This window comes from Coffea eugenioides, chromosome 6 (genome assembly GCF_003713205.1).
Source record: "Coffea eugenioides isolate CCC68of chromosome 6, Ceug_1.0, whole genome shotgun sequence".
Classification (NCBI taxonomy): Eukaryota; Viridiplantae; Streptophyta; class Magnoliopsida; order Gentianales; family Rubiaceae; genus Coffea; species Coffea eugenioides.
Window position 1 is genome coordinate 20948749 of NC_040040.1, and position 3829 is coordinate 20952577.

Below are 3829 nucleotides of genomic sequence, written 5' to 3' on the forward strand. Positions count from 1 at the left end.
TCTTCAAAACTAAATTTGCCCCAGTGTGGGGTTTGCGATCCTCCGGGGTTGCCAAACGAAATGATTTATTCTGAAGGTTCAAAAGGGATAACTAGGGATAAAAAATGTCTCAATGGGAAAGGAAGATGGCCTGACTTTTATTCTGTTCCTTACATTAATTCTGAAAGGAAACTTCCATGAATGCGAAATTTCTTGCATGTATCTGAATTAATTGACTGAGGAAGACTCCTCTTCATCCATATCTGTGAAACATAAGCGATCCGCCAGACAATACTTTTCCTTTTTCTTTTTCTTTTTTTTTTCATTTTCACTTTTTTCATCATTTTTTTTTGACAACAAACCCCTTCCAATCTTGCACTGACAACAGCTGTTTCAACATTTTGTCTCTTTTTTGAGTAGTCACGCTGTCTCGTTTATTGTAAGCACAGGCTGCTTCTTTTGACTGCATTTGGTTACTTCTCATCAAATAAAGATTATTGCTCTTGACACTGCCTTCCATCGGCCTCTCTTTTCGGCTTTTTATTCAAGTGACCACTAATTTTATTTCCTTCATCTTGATCCCCATTTGGTCTGAGTTCCTCCTTATACCATTCGGGTCTCTTTAAAACATTTTCGGATGTCTCTTCACTACTCCTTTCATTTTGAAATTCAAATTTCCATTCGTGAGATATCTAGATGGCTGCCATCAAATTTCGGAACAGTGATATCCAAAGGATCAGGGGGTTTTATTCGTGACTATCTGAAAAGAATGTGTAAGTAACACAGTATGTATAAAACTGTACATTTTATGGTATTTTAAGATAAAGATCGAAACGTGTCTTCAAAAGTCACTTGATTGAAAATTATTTACAAAAAACATGATTAAGCAAAAGACACGTACATGAACAAATTTCATGGATTTAATCAAAACAACTCCCCAAATTTATCGAAACTCCCTTCGAGAGGGAGTGATCTCACTAGTTCGGGATTTTCAAGTTTCCTCATCGGGGGTAAATGCTTCACAGGTATCCTTGTGTTCGAAAAAGGGATTTGTACTTGTGCTCGATCCTTGTTCTTCCCTCTTCTTTAACACTATATCTCCTGTTTCAATCATATCTTGGATCTTATGCTTCAGTACCCAACAGTTACCAGTCGAGTGACCGGGCGCTTCAGAATGATAAGCACAAGCGGCTTGAGGATTGTACCCAGCAGAGAAGCCTCGACGAGGGTAGTTTGGAGGAGGTATGTCATCAATTTTACCGGCGGCCTTGAGCTGTTCGTACAGTTGGTCAATGGGCCTGCCTAAGTTGGTAAAAGCTCGAGATCGGCCGGGATTTTGTATTTCATGGGTTTGAGGATGGTTGTAGTTCTATTTGTTTGGTGGAACAGGTCTGGGATTATAAGGAGGGTGAGGTCTAGTTTGGAAGTTAGGTGGAGAAATATGAAATGGTGTTGTGGGTGTGTCTGGATAATTTGGTCGGGATCGATGATGGTTAATGGTAGTACGATAGACAGGTCGAGGGTGTGCCTGGTATGAGTAATGGGATGAATAAGTGGGGTATTGTCGGTACCTAGGTCGGAAAGAAGGGCCTTGGTTCCAAACAAATGAAGTTTCCTCATCTTTCTTTTCGAACTGGGATTTCTTACTACTATCGTCTTGATTTTGCATCGCTTCCAATTGTGATTTCAGAGTTAACACATTAACAATCTTTCCTGCTCTCACAAACTCATCATACTCTTCCAATTTATTAACAATTTCTGCGAAGGAACATCCAGTCATGCGAAAAATCTCCTCAAAATAGGGCGGGTCATGAGCTTTAATAAATGTACGCACAATTTCATCTTCAGTCATGGAGGGTTCCACCTTGGCAGCCAATTTTCTCCATCTTTTTGCATACGTCTTGTGATCCTCAGATGGTTTCCTTTTAGTTCCTTCCAGTGTGGTCCTTGTTGGAGCCAACTCGCAATTGTATTCGTATTGCCTTATAAAAGCGGTTGATAAGTCCAACCATGTTCTCATATCCTCGGGCTTCAAATTGGAATACCAGTCCAGTGCATCGCCTTCTAAGCTTTCAGGAAACAAACGAACTGGCAGATTCTCGTAATCTATTGGCTTGCCCAACTTGTTGGCAAACATTCGGAGATGCGTCTTGGGGTTGCCCGTTCCGTCATACTTGCTAAATTTGGGTGCTTTAAAACCCACAGGTAGTCGCATATCAGAAAACAGACATAACTCGTTATAATCCAAGCTCCCTTGTTTGCTCAAACCCTGACTCTTTCTCATGAATTCATCAAACCGATCCAACCTTTTTAGCAAATTCTTGTCAATTGGTGCGGAGGATCCCCCAGCTTCAACTTTCCCTTGGACAGCGGTATCCAGCGTGAATGGTTCAGCAGTGAAATTGTAATATGGCTCTTGAGATTCAAGTGGCATGTTCAGATTTACAGATGGATGATTTTGGGGAATTTGGAGGTGAGGAGGATTGGCTTGGGTAGTGGGCGCGTGGGTATGTGGTAGGCCATGAGTGGAATAAGTAAAAGTTTCTTTATGCGGATTTGTAAAATGTGGAGTAAAGGAGGTTTGAGTACATGGTAAAAGTATTGGTTCAGTTGGATTGGCAGGTAAGGGTTCCCGCTGGATACCGCCGCTGCTCCCAGTGACTAGCTGATCAATTACACGTCGTTGTGCGGTCATCTCCATATTTAGCTCATTGAACCTGTTTAGCACTTCGCTCAGTTGAGCTCCCAGATTCACCAAGTCAGTTGATGATGTCGTTACAGGCCTATCGGACGATTCCGGATATGCACTCATATTTACACGATTTCTCAAAATCCGGCTATATGAATGTGTAATGATGGGGCTTTGTAGCTATATTTCAAAAACACCTGACATTTTAGAAAACCCTATTTAGCATCATCTTTTGATCGACTTTTAGCAAAACAAGAAAAGAAAGAAAAGAAAAGAAAAAAACACGAGTTAGTATATATTGAGATAATTCGGATGCATGCCCTATTGCGGGACCCTTTTTATGCCAAGGGTAAGCCTAGCATGAAAATGCAATCCTCTGGGGCAGGCACTATACAATACCTGATGAACCCGACCAACTTATTGAGTGAAAAAATAATTTAAAAAATTTGGCCAATTGGAGTGAGAAGAGACATTTGTCCAAAAAATGAGGACAAAGTCCGAATGAATTGCTTGCTTTGATCAACACAAAATGATGTGTAATAGGGCCTACTCTTGAAAGGATTACGATGTCTCGACTAGGTTTTCAGTGAACCTTAGATCGAAACCCTAACAAAGAACAAACGGGTCAAATGGATTGGATAAAACTGATGATTTATTCAAAATTGACTAGATCACCCAAAAAATAGGTAAACTGATCAAATGAATTGAATGAAATTTGATTTATTCAAAATTGATTGGATCACCCTAAAAAGGGGTAAATTGGTCAAATAAATGAAAATAACGATTTATTAAAAATGACCGAATTGTCCTAAAAATGAATGAATTGACCAAATAGATTTGATGAATTTGATGGATAATTTGATTAAATGAATTGAATGGAAATGAGAGTTTATTGAATTGGCTACCAATTGGTAGTTTCAAAAAATTCATTGCGATGCATCAGTCTATGAGCCTTCTAAAATCAAGATTTGGCCTCGATTATATTTATCGTCTCAACAATGTGAAATTTTTGTGAATTTCTCCAAATTAATATCTTTTGCGTAGGGGAATTTTACCAAATATGTTAAAATGACCAAAAAATGATTGTTAGATACTCATATTCCAAAGATCGTGCTATGAAAATGATCGGATCCTACCTTACCTTGTGCACTACCCCTTTGG

General features: G+C 39.3%; 1 protein-coding gene across 1 annotated transcript; it reads right to left on the reverse strand.

Annotated features, from left to right (window-relative positions):
• Positions 1 to 1348: 1348 nt before the first annotated feature.
• Positions 1349 to 2791, reverse strand: LOC113773814. The gene has a single exon (XM_027318420.1). The coding sequence runs from the start codon at positions 2789 to 2791 to the stop codon at positions 1349 to 1351; it is 1443 nt and encodes a 480-aa protein (XP_027174221.1).
• Between the last annotated feature and the right edge of the window lie 1038 nt (positions 2792 to 3829).